The sequence below is a fragment of the Emys orbicularis genome, chromosome 3 (genome assembly GCF_028017835.1).
Source record: "Emys orbicularis isolate rEmyOrb1 chromosome 3, rEmyOrb1.hap1, whole genome shotgun sequence".
In the NCBI taxonomy this organism is placed as follows: domain Eukaryota; kingdom Metazoa; phylum Chordata; order Testudines; family Emydidae; genus Emys; species Emys orbicularis.
Window position 1 is genome coordinate 200,696,986 of NC_088685.1, and position 17,186 is coordinate 200,714,171.

At 45.1% G+C, this 17,186-nt stretch overlaps 1 protein-coding gene across 1 annotated transcript; it reads right to left on the reverse strand.

Annotated features, from left to right (window-relative positions):
• Nucleotides 1-3,731: 3,731 nt before the first annotated feature.
• Nucleotides 3,732-8,394, reverse strand: LGALSL (galectin like). The gene is given in 6 exon segments (XM_065401848.1): nt 3,732-4,760; nt 6,495-6,672; nt 7,098-7,186; nt 7,308-7,379; nt 8,073-8,195; nt 8,197-8,394. Coding segments are annotated over 6 exon segments (804 nt in total). The 3' UTR covers nt 3,732-4,616.
• Nucleotides 8,395-17,186: the final 8,792 nt, after the last annotated feature.

Sequence of the window (17,186 nt, forward strand, 5' to 3'; positions counted from 1 at the left end):
TCACACTCCATTAGCATTTCAACACAGCGTGCTACCACTGTGCCACTAGAAAGCCAGTGTCATTGGCTTCATGGTTCTCATTTCCTCCTTGCGCACAATTTTAAATAATGGAAGATGAAATCTCAACCCCGCTCCTACACATGAAGGGTAATCACCAAAATCTCTGGGCCTGCCTCTCCATTCGGTTGCACCAGCTTCGCTGATCTCAGTGGCGTTACAATGGCCTCAAACTTGCATAGCGGAATGGTGAATCAGGCGCTCGCTCATGTCACACGCCGTACGTTCAAAACAGCCCTCAAGCAAGACGTTTGCTTCAAGCAGACTTTACACTGAATTGGTTTAGTGACACTGCATATTTTTTACAAGCGGGTCATGGAAACGAGAGGCAATTCAACATCTCACACATAATTTGGAGGTTCACTTACACAACGTGAGACTATTTAGTACAAAATGTTCTTCTAGTTTAGTGCAAATATCTTTAACTGTGACATAGAAACGCAAGAAGACATACTGTAACATTTTACACAGCTTAGCCAAGAAAAGGCATTTCCGTAAAGTATTTTCAGAGAAACACTATCTCTACATAATGCTGAAGTATTTCAAGGCTGTTTCTGAGTAGACAACATTCTTGGATTTAAAAAACAGTAATGAAATCAGGTTGTGTTTTATCACTGCCAATTCCAAACGTAACAGTGTGGATTTTAAAGCTATACTAGTTAAGAGGATAGCATCTACTCCTATTGGTATTTAATCACATGGGGCTTTATTCATTCAACATTAGGTTCCTCTCATCATAACAACTGATGGCACTAGGCGGAAATTTACAAAATACATTGCAGCGAAATGTTTCTCTAGTAGATTATTAACCTGCTCACCCCAAGTGGGTCAGCTCAGCACCCAAGAGCTCCTATTGAGAACAATACAAACTGCTGGCAGTGGAACTCTTTGGAAAACTTCCCATTGGGAGGTGCTGAGTCTTTTTGAGAGTCAGACCCACAGAGGCTGAATGCTAGATCATCCAGCACATCAATGGACTAATACTAAAGGTAGGGTTAAACAAAACTCCCAGAGCTGAATACTCCCCAAATTCCAGGGAAACTTGAATCCAGACCCAAGCGTTACAGCATAATCCCATCTCTAATTAATACTCTGCATTTTCCTATCAAATCACATAAGGGCCTGGTGATGGGTTTGGTTCTAAAGCTTACTGAATAGAAACATGTAGGGCCTGATTCTTGTCGGACTTATACCACACATCAATTAGTTAAGAGTTGCTCCTCAACGGAGTTAGCTAGTATAAAGCCAGTGTCCAGGAAATCAGAATCTGGCCCTTACTTACATGCCATCTTGATTCTTTATAGCCTGGAACTGCTCAATGGCAAAAAATGAAAAGGCTTCCAAGAATCTACTGAAGAGACGAATGGGCATGGAAGCTGTAACTAGGACTTTCTGCAGGTTTCCTCAGCATCCAAGGCTGCAGATCTTTATGTTAAGCTAAGTCCAAACATACTATAAATGTGTTTATGATCTTCCCCTCTCTCTCTGGGCCTGCTTCTAAACTCATACCAGTGTAAATCAGGAGGCTAGCCATTGAAGTCAATGGAATTATACTAGGCAAGACTGGAATCAGGCCCTATAAGCCTTTTCCTGGGACAGAAAAGTATTGTGTGTTGTAAAGAGGGACTTGAATGCAGTGGAGAGCCATAAAACAGTAGCTTATAAGGGACTGGTATAGCACTAAGAGCCATATAAGGGTGGGAGAATTGGATGGGCCACATCATGGGGTCTGCTGATCCACGCAGAGCACCTGTCAGGGACATGTGTTTAAAGTTCACCTTTGCACTCTCTGGTCCTGCTGCTGGTCTGTACAGGGCTAGTGCTGGGTTACAGCAGTCTAGGGGCTGCTATAACTTATACCAGCTGCAAATAGTCCCAAAGGGCAGAAAATGCAGTCAGAGATCAGCTTAGCATAGTGATAGCCCAGCCAAGCCTCTTGTCCCCAGCTATACAAACAGTGGGGACAGGAAGTGGCATAAGAGCACCTACACTGGCTCTGTGCTATCAGAGGATTGTTCTTTCTTTGGCGATAGCCTTCTTGGGCCAGTTACATGAGCATTATGACTGGATTCTGCTGGTGATATGGCACAAAGAAGTAGCACCAGACCCAAGAGCCTGCCCCAAATGTTCAAGATTGAGAAAATGCTGGACCAATTGGCTACTAATGTATCTTCCTAAACATAATTAATCTTCTACCTGCATCTGCCTTGCAACTGTAAACAGTTTCAAAGCTGGAGAATAATCCAGAGGTTTCATGTAAAAGCTTCTTTTCCTAAGATTTTATTTTTAAGAATATATTTTTGTATTGAAACACGGCCAGCATTCTTAACACATTTGAAAATGACACAGTCATTTCATTACTTACGTATCATGTAAAATTGATAAAAACAAAGCAAGACAGGAACATTTCATATCAAGAATCAACCTGCGGTACAAACAGAGTCCAATTTACATATAAAGTCACACACCAGAAAAATCACCTGAAAATAACATTTAGGCTCTGGTTTAAATGGGGGGGACGGGGAAGGGAGAAATCACAGAAATTCAAAGATAAGGCTAAAACTCCATCTTTAATTTGCACTGTATGGCTAGGGGCCCAATCCTGATCTCACTTGCATCAGCAAAACTCCACAGACTTTAATCGAGTTACTTTTCATTTATATTGGTGTAAGTGAGATACGAATCAGGCCTCTATGTTTTTAGCTCATATGGAGCCTCATCCAAAGGCCACTGAAGTCAACAGAAGGACTCCCACTGATTTTAATAAGCTTTGGATCAGGGCCATAGTTGGAATTGTAGCTCACTGTCTAAGGCTTCCTGATTCAGGGCCAGATTAGCTCAAAGTGAGGGCAAAATGAACTGACTGACAATTGGTGTTCTATCCTTAACTCTGGATGTTTCAGTTTTGGTTGGCTTAAACCAGATCTTTTTCATACATTTAACATAGTTCAGAGATTATTCTTCCTTTTTTTCATTTTTTCTTTTTTTTATGTTGTGCTACAAAAAAAGGCTTCAAAATACATGTCTTAAAAAGTCCCTATAATACATTTTTATAAATTGTCTAAATAAATGTTTATTTCATGGACTAGAATATCTCAAAAAGACTTGTTGTAGTCCATTGTGTACATCCAAGGAAAAGTGTATGAAGTCCTAAAGAAACTATGAAAAGTTACTGTGTTCATTCATAGTGTAGAGCAGTTACAGTGTTTAGAGAGCTATACCTATTATTTAAAAAGCTTTGGAAAAGTTATTCATGTGCAGTAGCTGATTTTCAAGTGCTAATAACTTGGCTGTCCACACACTATTTTAAATTTTAATACCAAAGACCAAATTCTGCCCTTCTATGCGAGCAGAGAATTTCCCACTTACCCCCAAAAGGCTAGTGCCCATAATGAACTGATGAGAACAGAATTAAATTCTGCAGGCTAAGTTTCAAAAAGCACAACTAAACCTACAAACCTTCTATACAAGATTTTTTTTTTTAAATCGCTTTAGCTCAGACTTAACATTTACAGCAAAGTTATAAAGTCCTGAAAAACAGTCTATAGTGAATACACGAGCAGACCCCCTACCTTTCTGGGTCTAGAACGTAACCGATCGTTCAGCAAGACACCTGTAGTGCTTCAATAATGATATATCAAGTTTACCCAAAGAATCTAAGAGATTTGTACATTCAAAATACTTATACTTTGTTGTTCTTAATTGTCAGTAAAATCGTTCAGTTTTACTAAGAATACATACAGAGATGAGTATAAATAAATAAACTACGGGTAAGCGTCAAAAACTGTATTAACGTTCCATTGTGCAAAAACTTGTAACAATCTACATTCTATACAAATACCCTGACTAAAATATACAAGCCAAATCCTGAAGCCCTTACTCAGTTTTTGCACAGTTCGTGGGCCAACTCTTCCGCTGGCATAAATCAGCCTAATTCCACTGAAGTTAATGGAACTATGCTGATTAACATCAGCTGAGGATCTGCCCCTTTCTTCGGCAAAACTCATAGAAATCAATGAGAATTGTGCTCAACTGAAGGACTGAACGTTTTTGATCATGAGTCATGAGCCACTGAAGTCAATGGGAGTTTTGCCATTGATTAAAATGGAGACAGGATCAGGCCCTGGATAAGGATGTCAGCATTTGGCCCTGTGCTGTGCTACACTAATCCACTTCAGTGCAGAAACTATTTGCAAAAAAAATGTTTTTGTTTAATCGCTGATCAATAGCTGGCTTTAGCACTTGTTTCAGAAATTGCCTCTCTCTGAGAAGGTTAATAGCTGCTGCAACTTATGACAAGACTGTAAATCTTTCTGAATCCATTCTAATTTGATTATCCTGCATGGAGGGGCTAGTCTGTTTGAAGAAAAATGGCTCAGTGTCTATAAATCAACAGCTTTCTTCAGTAGGATAAATATCAGTTCAATTTATCAACATATTCTTTACTGCACACACACAGGAAAGAAACAGTGAAGCTTGCCTATGATAGTTGTGTCCAAACGCAGCTGTCACTGATCTTCCAGATAGAAGATGGCACCTGAGCCAGTGTTTTCACTAGGTCAGCCAAGTTTAGTAAGACGAAGATCTCCATTTATCTTTATTGTGTCAATTGCGGACAGTGTTTCAATACGATGGTAAAAATCAAAAAGCTGATGTCCATCCACAAATACTCTAAAACGGGGGTGCTCACAAAGTATTTCAACCTGTAAAAAATAAAAATGATGAACCAGGTTCACAGTGTAACTGGAGTGCTTCATTTCCCAGGGCACAAATGTCACTCAATTATTCTTTACATGATAACTGTTGGCCATTTGATTATTGAAGTACCATGTACCAGTGAGGGCATCGTGGCCAAATTCTGCCTTCCATTACTCTCATAGATCTGGAGTTACTTCACAGAGATCCTTGAGGTTACTCTAGATGTACAGTAGTACAGTCAGAAGCATATTGGATCCCAGTCCTATTGTTCTGCACACAAAAGTTCCACTGAGGTCAATGGGAGTTCCCAGTTTGGAATAATGGCAAAAACAGGCCCCATATGCTAAGTAACATGTAATTACAGAGGGATAGATCATGCCTCCAAGGTCATGTGTGGATTTCTACTCCCTCCTGTGCAGAATAAGAAGGGTAGTTGCTTCCACAGCACTGCTCCTCCCTTCAAAGGACTCTCTGGGTGTTGAAATTCATGACAGGGGAAGAAATTAGGGACTGGTTAAGCTGGAGCAGGTAGAGGATGGTACCACACTGGGTGTGCCTGGGGTCAAGGAAGGATGCACATCATCTCCCCCTACTGCCCTATGGAGACACCTTGAAAAAGTGATGTAGCCTAGTGCTGTATCATCTGTTCTGCACAGCATTGTCCATGGTGACTACTCACATTTAAGGGAATCCCTAATCTAGCTGCAGTCAGAGGGAGTCACTGGTAACGAAGCTTCCATCAGAGCCATATTGCCAGGAAACAGGGATGTGAGATTGCTGGGGGCACAGAGTGGGTCCATATGATCCTGGCCATCACAGATCCCTGGAGATCCTCGAGATATGGTCTAATCATGATTTTTAAAGGTTAATAGGAGCAAACAACACACCCTCAGGCTTTCTGGGGCCTTGTGCAAAATCAGACAGGCAGTGCCTGAAGCATGCTTCCATAGCCTACCCTGTGTGGAAGACTGTTAGCTTTTGGGATTGGAGGAGGATTATCTTGGGGCAGGATGGTTTAGGAGGATTTGTTATGGGGGTCAGATAGGCTTTATTACTAGGGAGAGGGGGGAGGCTTTTTCTGGGTTAGCTGCATGGAGAAAGCAGCCTGCCTGCCTTTCTTCTCCGTGCACTTTGAGGTTGCTGAGAGCAAGGCCCTGTGCAGAGGCACCCTTTGTTGGCTATGATTAACGAAGATGTCTTCATATAATCATAAAAATTAGAGATGGGAAAGTATATTAGGTCAATCCAGTCCATCTCCCTGCCAGTGCAAGATTGTTCCTTAGATATCCGTTTCAAACTGCTACATCTTTACATTGTATAAGATTTGTTTAACTCCAGGGTACAGAATTACTAATGATATATATATATATATATTTTAATCTATTAACACAATGGGCCAAAATCAACCCTGGAGTAACTCCACTGGGGACAAACAAACAGTTACACCAAGGCTGAATAAAGCCCTCTTTAACTATAAAAATTACAAACACTATGTCCACTATGATTTTATAGCCTATATGGGAAAATATTCTAGAGCTGCAAATATGAGCATATGCATGAATACACACAACTGCTGATCAATACTTTAATGCCTTTAGGTCTCTTAGTTGTTACCGCAACAGAAGAAATTCTTGTACCTTAATGTGATTTCTGAACATGCACACAAAAATGTGCTGCACTATCCCATCAAGTAACACCTTGTCAAATATGATGTATATTCTTCTGCTGGTGGTACTCACCCTAAATGGCTGGTCTGGAATAAATGGAAAGTAAGGAATTGATGATTGTTCTTCGCCCCATTCGCCAGATACACAAGAGTTTCTGAGGAACTGTTTGTCTGTAAATACGGCTTTCAGTTCAATGGCTACATCCGCAGAAGGATCTTCTGATCCCCCACATGTCAGACTGATGTCAAAGCTGAAATAGGAATAAAACTGCTCTCACTTGGCAAGAAAGAAGCAAACAAATCCAAAATGCAGCACGCCTGATTTCTAAGCTTATTCAACAAGCAAATCTGAACGGGTATGGGAAACGGCTAGTCCCCAAAGTTGAGAAAGGGACCAAGACACAATATACACTCTGCTCTTATATTAAATTGTGTCCTCCTTTAAAATGTTGGGAAACAACGATCCTTTTAAGAAATGCCCCCTCTATGGGTCAAAGGAGAAATCAGCACTCTATAATCTCTGATAAAAATAGCTGTCTTCAGAAATGATGCATGTTTTCGGGCAAATTCTTGTCATGGGAACGTAGTACTTTCTTGGAGCTCTTCATTGGGAAAATGCAGACAGGACTGGAGCAGCCCTGCCAACCAGAAGCAAGCTCTGCCTCTGTGTTATTACCTCTCGGGATTGAGATCCACCATGCCCATAACTAAGATCTTCTTTCCTGGCCTCATTCCTCCTTTGATGTGTCCACAAAATGGGACAATCTGGAAAAGAACAGCAGGGAATCAGAGGGAGGAACCCCCAAGCTGGAAACAGACTGGGCCAAATCCAGACCACAAGCACAATTATAGGAAAGGGAGGGGTAGCAAGTCAAAAATCATTTACCAGCCGTGGAAAATACACATCTGCTTGCACTGGGGATCCCAAGGAGTTGTTTAAATGCCCGTCCTCTATTTTCTAAAGACAAAACGAACACACACTGAGACAGAGAAACCACCGCTCCTTCTGTGCATTTATTACCGAGCCTGCCTGTGATTAGGACGGTCTGCAGCAAATAACAGCTTGGGGAGGTCTCTCTGCAGCTTGCCAATTTAATTTCAAGTCACCTCCTCGATATGGTCCATATTCCGAACTCCTTTGCAAAACAAAAGGTGTTTCCTGCTCTCCGAGGGGGCTTCTCTTAACTTCCCAGGAAGTGTTCAGGCTCAAATTCAAAAGCCAGATGTCGAGCCCAGGCAATATTTAGCTATGCACATAGTCTGTCCCCCGACCCCACCAATGTCCAGCTGCATGCAGGAGCATTCACAGACACACCAATATCTTCCACCTGGCGGGGGAGGGGGAGATCCACAGCAGGGGATGGGTTGCCTCCCCCCATTCAGCACTCCAGCCCAGCCACCGCATCCTCCCTGACCATAACACACCCATAAACCGCAGCCAGCCGGGCCGATTCACGGGAGGGGGGTTGCTGCACCAGCCCTGGCTCTGCTGCAGCCGCTGGTGCCGCTAACAGGTATGCTGGAGACGCGGCGGCCGGTGCCCGGAGCGGCGCTAGACGCCCAGCGGCTCAGTCCCAGGGGTGGGCGCTCTGCATAGCCCCAGGAGCAGGGCCGTGCCCCCCCGGCAACAGGCAGGAAACGGGCCACTTACCAGCGCGTCCCTCTTCGCCACGGATCCCGCCATCTTGTTGAATCGGTGCAGTTGTGAAGGCGCAGGCGGCCGGCGCGGGGCTGGATCAGCTGGAGCGGGAAGGGGGGAGGGAGCGGGACGCGCTGCTCCGCGCAGGGCTGGGCGCAGCCGGAGCTGACCCGGCCTGGAGAGGGGGCGGGGGCTCGGCGCTGGACCCGGAGCCAGGCGCTCCTGCAAAGCCCGCCGGCTCGTGTGCACCCAGACAGGCTGGTGCCGCCGCAGTGGCAGCAGCAGGGGAGGTGGCAGCAGCGAAGGCTGCGCCGCCTCGCCAGGCAGGCGGCATATAAAGCCCTGCCCCGGCCGTGGGCAGCCCGGGGCAGGGGCCGGGTGGGGACTCGGCGAGGTTGTTGCAGCGTGTTCCACTTGCAGCTCCTTTGACGCGGAGGGGAGGGGGCCGGGCGGCAGCGCCACTAGCTGGGAAGGGGAGGCGAGCAGCTGAGAGCCAACGCCAGGCTCCGGGGGTCGGCGATTCACAGGCCTCCTGCCTAGGACGAGGGCCCCATGGAGAAGGGGCGCTTGGTTCAGCGCCTTAGGAAGAGAGGGGCCTGGATTTCACACGCTCCAGCGGTTAGGGATGGGGGCATTATGTTGGGCTCCGCCCCCAAACATCTCCTTTGTCACCTGAACGTCTCCCAAACCAAGACCCCGAATCTAAACACCCTCCACCTCTCAGCCTGGGGTTGGACCAGACGTTTGTAAATAGCCCCTGTGTTTATAATGGGCCAAAACAAAAGCCCAGACCCAAATGCCCCTCAAGCTTTGGGATCTTGGAAGCTGGGATTCAGATGTTGTGGCTTCGGTCGTCGCCCCTAAGATCTCTGCTCCTTCCTGCTGGAGACACAGCTCTGCTTCCATCATATTCCCCGCTGCCAAGAGTTCTCTGCTCCAGAGGGACTCCAAGAGCCGGCTTTACATTTGGTAGACCCCAAGCTTGCAGAGAAGGGTGAACTGAGTCATGAGTTGACCCCTCTCTGGTTCCCCTAGCACAGGGGTGGGCAAACTTTTTGGCCCGAGGGCCACATCTGGATATAGAAATCGTATGGCGGGCCATGAATGCTCATGATATTGGGGTGCGGGAGTGTAGACTCTGGGGTGGGGATGAGGGGTTTGGGGTGTAGGAGGGTGCTCCAGGCCGAGACTGAGGGGTTTGGAGGGCAGGAGGGGGATCAGGGCTGGGGGAGGGGGTTGGGATGCAGGAGGGGGTGAGGGCTCTGGCTGGGGGTGCAGGCTCGGGGGTGGGGCTGGGGATGAGGGGTTTGGGGTGCAGGAGGGTGCTCCGGGCTGGGATCAGGGGCTTTGGAGGCTGGGAGGGGGATCAGGGCTGGGGTAAGGGATTGGGGTGCGGGGAGAAGCTCAGGGGTGCAGACTCCAGGCGGCGCTTACTTCAAGCGGCTCCCGGAAGCAGCGGCATCTCCCCCCTTCGGCTCCTATGCAGAGGCGCAGCTAGGTGGCTCTGCTGCGCACTGCCCCGTCCGCAGTCGCTGCCCCTGCAGCTCCCATTGGCTGCGGTTCCCGGCCAATGGGAGCTGCAGGGGCAGCGCATGGGGCGGGGGCAGTGTGCGGAGCAGAGCCCCCTGGCTGTCCCCCTACATGTAGGAGCTAGAAGGGGGACATGCCGTTGCTTCTGGGAGCCGCGCGGAGCGGCCCACAACCCTGCTCCCCGGCTTGAACGCTGGAGCGGGGCAAACCCCAGACCCTGCTCCCCAGTGGGAGCTTGAGGGCTGGATTAAAATGGCCAGTGGGCCGGATCCGGCCCGCGGGCCATAGTTTGCCCACCCCTGCCCTAGCAGAAGAGGTTCTGGTGAGTGACCAGCTGTTCTGTCTCTGTCTGCTCATGCTGCTGAAGGAGGAGATAGGCTCTGTGCCTGGTTGTAGAGCTTTGAAGACAGCAAGACCCCAAGTGCTTGTACTTAGAGCTGGGCCCTGAATCAGCTCCCAAGGTGTCAGGGCAGGGGGATTTGAAGATGAGGTTTCTGAAAATCAGGAGCAGTTGAGCTGGAGAGCTGTTCATTTTGTTTGAACAGTTTGATTCATTTTATTTTTAAATTGTTGCCTTCACAATTGAGTGGCTTGGGGTGGGGAAAGAAAGGAGGTCATGGAGTCATCAGACACTGCTAATGGTCCCACTCCCTGTCCAGGGGCAGAACCCTGGACCTCTAGATATCTGTTTCTGCAGAGAGGGATATTGTAATGGAGGTGACAGACACCCCCCTGCCTTTTTTACCGTCCCACATTTTTGCACCAATCTTGCTTCCATGGAAGTCAGAGTTTAAGCCATTGACTTTAGTGGGAGCAGGAACTGATTTTGACACTGCTACAGGTAAGTACATTAGGCCTTTTTCTGATACAGATTTATGTTTATTTTGTTTACTTTTATAATGATTTTTTGGGGGTGGTACTACTTGATTCAGAATTATTCTGAGATCCACTGTGCCTATGTAAAGGTGCATCCCTGAAAAACAAATGTCTATTGCTACATTTATTTACATTTTACAGTCCATGGCTTTAAGTAATTTCATATATTAAGGGCCTGATCTTTCAGATCTTACTGAGGGAAAACTCTCATTGAATTGTAATGAGATCTGCAGCATCAGGCTCTCAGTATGTATTTGATGCTACAAGGTATTAGGTAATATACTAGTCTCTTGCCCATGTCATATATCAAGTGTTTTGAATTCTTCCCTACAAACATTCTAATGACATAGGCTAATTGAGTGAATCAATAGGGTGTTTATTGCTCATTACAGAGGCCCAAAACCTGGCTAACACCTACTCACATGGAGAGTTCTTGCTTACAGAAGGTGGTGCAATAGGGAATTCTAGCTCCACAAAATAAAATCTCTTGAAGCCATTCTGCTCTCAGTTACACTAGTACAAATCTGCTGAAGTCAAGGAGACCTTAATGATGCTGCACCCGTGTGAATGAGAGAATTACAAAGCCACCACTGACTAAGGAAATCACAGCTCTTAGTGCCTTCTGACTATTATAATTCACTATATTTATCATAGAATGATTGATTTTCTATTTGTGACAATGTGGTAACTGCATTATTCATGAGCTCAGTGTTCTACTGGGATTTAAAGAGCCCCCTGCCCCCACTGCTAGGATTTGGTGACATGAATGTGGACAGATGAACATGATTTCTGCAGGGACCATAATGAGCAGCGTGGTATTGCGGACTGAGCATGGGACTTTTTCCTGTTCTATTCAGGTTCTTATGCCACTCCCATTATCATGGTCTCAGAGTGCCTGACTTGGGGTCAGGAGACCTGACGTCTGATTCTAGCTGTGCTGTGTGGCCTTGGGCAAATCACTTCACTTCTCTATGCCTCAGCTTTCCCATCTGTAAAACTGGGTTGATAGCACTTACCTCCCTCTCCTCCTCACAAAGGTGTCATTAAGATTAATTAGTTGCAGTTTGCGAAGTGCTGAGTGAGCGTGTAGTTGTACTATTATCTGGGTTTTAGATACCATAATGATAGGCACCTACGAAATAAAGTGGCTGGATAATAATATTCACTCTGTCTAAATCTTCATTCACATAAGGATATCAAGAGTCTATTGGGAACAAGCGAATGTTGTGAAAATATTAAATTATTGGACCAAAATTTTCAATCATGGCTGATGATTTGGGGGTGCTTTCCTTTCTGAATGCCCAGTTTCAGACACCTTGGGTTTGATTTTCAGACATCCTTAGCACCTGCAGTCAACAGCAGGCACTCAGCACTCCTGAACTTCATACTCACGGTTTCCCAAGTGGGCACAAATTGGGGTAAAGAATCAGGAAGTCATAACGGGCCAAATCTCAGTGCGGGAGCAAATCTGGGCCGGTTTGTTCAGCTATGGGCATCCACCGCTTGGAAAAACACTTTCCCCAAATCATGTTAGGAAATTGAACTCGTAAACAGTTCAGTAACATGGTGCCATCATATATTAAAAATTATTGGCTTTGTGGTAAGTTTAGTGCATTTGAATAATCACAAGATAATCACAAAGAGGATTTTCTAAGTGGGAGGTAGTTTTATGGTTTTGTCAGTCCATCTATGACGCCAGTCTGTGCTCTCAGTTACACTGACTCCATTAGGGTTTGTACCAGTCTAACTAAGAGCAGAATATGCTCTGAGGGTTTTAATTTTGTTTAACGGAGCAGGGACCCGTATTCAGCAATACACTGTGCATGAGGAGCTCTTCTGTGAAATATTTCACCCGCTTCCATCTTGCTCCCGGTGTAGAGGAAGCCCCTCCCCCCCTTGTAGAGGGAGACCCTTTAAAAAAGATTCGAGGTAGCTGACTTAAAATCATATAGGCAAATCCTTCAGGCCAAATGTTGAAAGGGGTCAGCTCTAGCAGGAAGCGTGGTCATTATTACAACTTTAAAAAAAAATTAAACTAAATCTTTCATTGCTGTGTAATTAAATAATAAAAACGTGGCTCTTCTAGCTTCTTTGCGCTACATTTGTTTTGGCTTGTTTACAGAAGCTAGTATAAATGTCGCATTTGTTCTCTCGGGCCTGGAAGGATTTGGTTTAAACAACGTGCACTGTGAGGTGGTAATGAAGGAGCAAATTCCTTACGTTTTTAGGTGGAAGGAAAGGACACGACAGTCTGTGCCTTTTGCTTTCTGTTCTCCTCCCCTACACAGTGGCCCATGCGAACTTTGAAAGGCATGCTTCATGCTACAACAGGGCCAGCATGGGACTGTGCCAGATGAGGGAACCACACAAAAACCTCACCCCCTTCCGCTGCTGGGGGAAGGTTCGCCCCTGTTCCTCCCTCTGGGGAGCAAGACACCAGAGGGAGCAGGGAGGAGGCAGGATTCTGGCTTAGCCTCACCCTCTACACCAGTCCTTGTAGCTGGCACAGCAGAGGAGCTATATGCTCCAGGCTTGTGATCCCTTGTGCACGCAAAGAAGTCCTACAGTCGAGCGTGGTTGCTTGAGAAATAACCTCCCTGCCGCTCATTCTGGAATCATGTAGCTCCCCCTCTACACAGGGCTGTGGTGTAGATGCTGCAATCGAGCTCACAATGTTCTTCAGTAAAGAGAACTCTGAGCCAAGGCTGCTCCCCTTACGTGAGCAGTTCCATTAACTCCTCTATGGAAAAGGACCCTGGCAGATATGTGTGGACAGACCCTTGTGCCTGTGTGCAGCCCCACTGGAGTCAGTGAAGCTCTGCGCAGACACAAGGGTCTGGCCTTGCAGACCTGATTGCAACACCGGGGGCTAGGTGAGCGGTACGTGGCCCCAAACTAGCTACTGCACGGAGAGGTGAGTATTGAATCCTCCTTCACCAGTAGGCATGAAAGCCAGGCAGGAAGTGGCATGGTGGGAACAAAACTCAGGAACATTTAGCATCCCTTCACCCAGGCAACAAGGCCATTGCCGGGGGCCTGTAAACCCTGCACATCTCAAGTGCTACTCCCCTTGGGGATTTCAAGAGGTGCATCTCATTTTTAGTTGTCCTTCACTGAAAAGGAATGCAGCATGATTACAATTTTGGTGTGGCATAATTACCCTGCGTTTCTCACCTCATTACATCTGACATGGCTGTGTTCATTTACAGGTTTATAGACTGACTGGTCTTGCCACCGTGGTTTTATGAAATTGCTGTCAAGATGTGAGGTGTTTGCCGGTTTCATGGAAGCTTCGCCTGGTTTCAGGGTGGAAAGGAACTAGGGTCCATATTTAGTAACAACCTGGAACGCCTGAGCAATGAGTAAGCAGATACAGGAGAAAGTATAAGCAAACTGTGGCTGGAGCCAAACCTTTTTATACTGTTTCGCATGTGAACGAGTTCAGAAGAATGACAGTTAGGCTCTCATGGTATCATTATACATCTGTCAGGGTCCCTGGCTTTTCATCCCCAGCTTTGTAACTCAGCCATTGTAAATCATAGGGGGCTGGAACCTGCTACCTGACAGAGGTTTGACAGGCTGTCTATAATTCTGTGTAAATATAGGTTGTCTGTGCTGGTGTGCCAATTGGGGGAAGGGTAAAAGGTACTTTCCTTTCTCTTTGTGCACAGATTGGGAAGAGTCCCAGCTCTTGTGCGCAGGATGTGCAAGGAGTCCATAGCTCTAGCATTGCAACAGTGCTAGACTTCCAAAAGTGAGAGGGGTTTGGTGGGGGTGAGTCTTTGGTCTTGCCTTCCAATAATGCAGGATGTCATGCCAAGACTGGCTTTTTCTAGAGGATATGGGTCCCAACTTTTCCATCTATGTGGTGGCCATTGCTGGGGAAAATATTAATCCTGGCTGCACCATAAGAATGGCCATACTGGGTCAGACCAATGGTCCATTTAGCCCAGTATCCTGTCTTCCAACAGTGGCCAATGCCAGGTATCCCAGAGGAAATGAACAGAATAGGTAATCATCAAGTAATCCATCCCCTGTTGCCCATTCCCAGCTTCTGGCAAACAGAGGCTAGGGACACCATCCCTGCCCATCCTGGCTAATAGCCATTGATGGACCTATCCTCCATGAATTTATCTAGTTCCTTTTTGAACCCTGTTATAGTCTTGGCCTTCACAATACCTTCTGGCAAAGAGTTCCACAAACCAACTGTGCATAATATGAAAAAATACTTCCTTTTGTTTGTTTTAAACCTGCTGCCTATTAATTTCATTTGGTGACCCCTAGTTCTTGTATTATGAGAGAGTAAATAACACTTCCTTATTTACTTTCTCCACACCAGTCATGATTTTATAGACCTCAGTCATATCCCCCCTTAGACGTCTCTTTTCCAAGATGAAAAGTCCCAGTTTTATTACTCTCTCCTCATATGGCAGCCGTTCCATACCCCTAATCATTTTTGTTGCCCTTTTCTGAACCTTTTCCAATTCCAATATATCTTTTTTGAGATGGGGCGACCACATCTGCATGCAGTATTCAAGATGTGGGTGTACCATGGATTTATATAGATATTTTCTGTCTTATTATCTATCCCTTTCTTAATGATTCCCAACATTCTGTTCACATTTTTGACTGCCTCTGCACATTGAGTGGATGTTTTCAGAGAACTATCCACAATGATTCCAAGATCTCTTTCTTGAGTGGTAACAGCTAATTTAGACCCCATCATTTTATATGTATAGTTGGGATTATGTTTTCCAATGTGCACTATTTTGCATTTATCAACATTGAATTTCATCTGCCATTTTGTTGCCCAGTCACCCAGTTTTGTGAGATCCTTTTGTAGCTTCTCACAGTCTGCCTGGGACTTAACTATCTTGAGTAGTTTTGTATCATCTGCAAATTTTGCCACTTCACTGTTTACCCCTTTTTCCAGATCATTTATGAGTATGTTGAATAGGACTGGTCCCAGTACAAAACTGATCATTTATTCCTACTCTTTGTTTCCTATCTTTTAACCAGTTACCGACCCATGAGAGGACCTTCCCTCTTATCCCAGGACAGCTTACTTTTCTTAAGAGCCTTTGGTGAGGGACCTTGTTGAAGGCTTTCTAAAAATCTAAGTACAATTTATTCGCTGGATCCCTCTTGTCCACATGCTTCTTGACCCCCTCAAAGAATTCTAGTAGATTGGTGAGGCATGATTTCCCTTTACAAAAACCACGTTGACTCTTCCCCAACAAATTATGTTCATCTATGTGTCTGACAATTTTGTTTTTTACTATAGTTTCAACCAATTTGCCCGGTACTGAAGTCAGGCTCACCAGCCTGTAATTTCTCTGGAGCCCTTTTTAAAAATTGGCGTCACAGTAGCTATCCTCCAGTCATTTGGTACAGAAGCTGATTTAAATTATAGTAGTAGTTCTGCAATTTCACATTTGAGTTCCTTCACAACTCTTGGGTGAATACCATCTGGTCCTGGTGACTTATTACTGTTTAGTTTATCAATTTGTTCCAAAACCTCGTCTAATGACACCTCAGTCTGGGACAGTTCCTCAGATTTGTCACCTAAAAGGAATGACTCAGGTCTGGGACTCTCCCTCACATCCTCAGCTGTGAAGATGAATGCAAATAATTCATTTTGTTTCTCCGCAGTGGCCTTATCGTCCTTGAGTGCTCCTTTAGCATCTTGATCATCCAGTGGCCCTACTGGTTGTTTAGCAGGCTTCCTGCTTCTGATATACTTAATAAATTTTTTGCTATTACTTTTTGAGTGTTTGGCTAGCTGTTCTTCAAATTCTTTTTTGGCCTTCCTAATTATATTTTTACACTTCATTTGCCAGAGTTTATGCTCCTTTCTATTTTCCTCACTAGGATTTAACGTCTACTTTTTAAAGGATGCCTTTTTGCCTCTCACTGCTGCTTTTACTTTGTTGTTTAGCCACAGTAGCACTTTTTTGGTTCTCTTACTATGTTTTTTAATTTGGGGTATACATTTAAGTTCAGCCTCTATTATGGTGTCTTTAAAAACTTTCCATGCAGCTTGCAGGGATTTCACTTTTGGCACCGTACCTTTTAATTTCTGTTTAACTAACCTCCTCATTTTTGTGTAGTCCCCCTTTCTGAAATGAAATGCTACAGTGTTGGTCTGCTGTGGTGTTTTCCCCACCACAGGGATGTTAAATTTAATTATATTATGGTTACTATTACCAAGCGGTGCAGCTATATTCACCTCTTGGACCAGATCCTGTGCTTCACTTAGGACTAAATCAAGAATTGCTTTTCCTCTTTTGGGTTCTGGGACCAGCTGCTCCAAGAAGCAGTCATTTAAGGTGTCAAGAAACTTTATCTCTGCATCCCGTCCTGAGGTGACTTGTACCCAGTCAATATGGGAATAGTTGAAATCTCCCATTATTATAAAATTTTTTATTTTGATAGCCTCTCTAAACTCCCTGAACATTTCACAGTCACTATCACCATCCAGGTCAGGTAGTCAGTAATATATCCCTACTGCTATATTCTTATGATTAGAGAATGGAATTACTATCCATAGAGTTTCTATGGTACAGTTTGGTTCATTTAAGATTTTACTTCATTTGATTCTATGCTTTCTTTCACATATAGTGCCACTTCCCCACCACCACGATCTGTTCCATCCTTCCCAGTATATTTTGTACCCTGGTATTACTGTGTCCCATTGATTATCCTCATTCCACCAAGTTT